The sequence below is a fragment of the Lipotes vexillifer genome, unplaced genomic scaffold (assembly GCF_000442215.2).
Source record: "Lipotes vexillifer unplaced genomic scaffold, Lipotes_vexillifer_v1.1 scaffold1691, whole genome shotgun sequence".
In the NCBI taxonomy this organism is placed as follows: domain Eukaryota; kingdom Metazoa; phylum Chordata; class Mammalia; order Artiodactyla; family Lipotidae; genus Lipotes; species Lipotes vexillifer.
This window is the reverse complement of record NW_006789046.1, coordinates 409,241-410,712: the sequence shown is the minus strand read 5'-3', so window position 1 is coordinate 410,712 and position 1,472 is coordinate 409,241. Positions and strand designations below refer to the sequence as shown.

At 66.3% G+C, this 1,472-nt stretch overlaps 1 protein-coding gene across 1 annotated transcript in view; it reads right to left on the bottom strand.

The window, feature by feature from the left end:
- LOC103078961 (carbonyl reductase [NADPH] 2-like) overlaps positions 1-1,472 on the bottom strand; it is a 2,002-nt gene that overhangs the window by 135 nt on the left and 395 nt on the right. The window contains 8 exon segments of the mRNA XM_007462302.1: positions 75-108; positions 111-189; positions 415-479; positions 602-701; positions 790-830; positions 880-882; positions 928-1,081; positions 1,186-1,283. Coding sequence (XP_007462364.1) covers positions 75-108; positions 111-189; positions 415-479; positions 602-701; positions 790-830; positions 880-882; positions 928-1,081; positions 1,186-1,283 — 574 coding nt within the window.

Here is a 1,472-nt window from a genome sequence, read left to right as displayed (position 1 = left end):
CGGCTGTCTGGGCCCGGCTGTTTGGGCCCGGCCGCCCCAGCCGCGCCCGCCACTCCACGAAGCCCAGCTGACCTGCAAACTGCCTCAGCGGGTGGCGCTCCTTCAGCTCCGGGCGAACTGGGGGTCAGACGAGGCTTGCTGGCCCATGGCGGTAAGCACCACCGTGGGGTTTACCGAGTCCACCCGGATCTGGGGCCGAGGGGCCGGCGGGGCGGTCTCAGCCGGCGCACAAACCCCGCCCTCACAGACCCCACTGAGCTTGCTTACTCACCCCCTGGCGTCCCCTACCCCCGTTTTCATCCCCAGCCGCCGCCTTGCCCACCACCCGCCAGCCCCCACCTCACCCCCACCCTGCGCCTACCTCGTGCCTTCCCAGGCCGGGGCCCCTGGCACCCCCAGCTCCCCCATGCCTACCTTGTGCGGCCCCAGCTCCATGGCCATGGCTTTGGTCAGGATGGTCATTGCACCCTTGGTGGAGCCTGTGGGAAGAGGGCAGCACTGAGGACCCTTAAGGATTCAGCCCACTTTGCATGAGGCCCAGCCCGGGAGCCCAGCTGCTCCTGCATGGAATGCAGGCTCAAGTTTGGGCAGAGGGACTCACTGTAGGCAGCTAGGTTGGGAAGGGTGACATGGGCCGCCATGCTGGAGACATTCACGCTGGAGCCAGGCACTCCGTGGCTGATCATGCCCTGGGCCACAATCTGTAAGCCAAGAGAGGGGGCATCCTGATCCCACCGCACCCCTGCTTGGGCCATGTCTGCACTGGGCCACATCCTCCCACTGGCTCACCTGAGACACCTGGAACACAGTGCAGTTTCACACTGAAGGACCTGGGGGGAGAGGGGACAGTCAGACACACCATGGCCACGCCCGGTCCACTTCCTCTGCAGCCCTCTCCCCAGTCCACCTCCTCTCCTACTCCTCAGCTGTCGAAGGCCTCCTTGGTGACCTCCAGGAAGGGCTGCAGCAGCGCCATGGCGGCATTGTTCACCAGCACGTCCACAGGGCCCACGTCGCCCAGCGCCTGCTCCATGGCCTCCCAGTCACCCAGGTCCACACACACGTGCTCCACCCCGGGGCCCTGTGGGAAGGCATTGGCCAGTGACCAAAGGGGGCGTCCTGGCAGGCTGGTGAGGCATCCCGGAGGGTCACAGGCCTGGCCCATGGTGGGGCTGCACACCTCACCTCCTTGGAGAGGCTGACCAGGTCGGCATTGGTATGGCTCACAGCCACCACTCTGGCTCCTGAGGCGTGCAGGGCCTTCATGGTGTCCCACACGATCCCTGCAGGGGTGCACGGGGCAGCAAGATGGCGCAATATGTCTGGGCCAAGGCTGCGGGTGGGGCAGCAGATTTGCTGCTCAGGAAAGAGCTGTGAGACAGTGCTGGCCAGAGGTTGGTAGCCCGGGGGTCAGGGGTCTGGCCAGCCAGGATCCGGCCAAGGGAGGCCCAGAGGGCAGCCCCTTCCTGCTG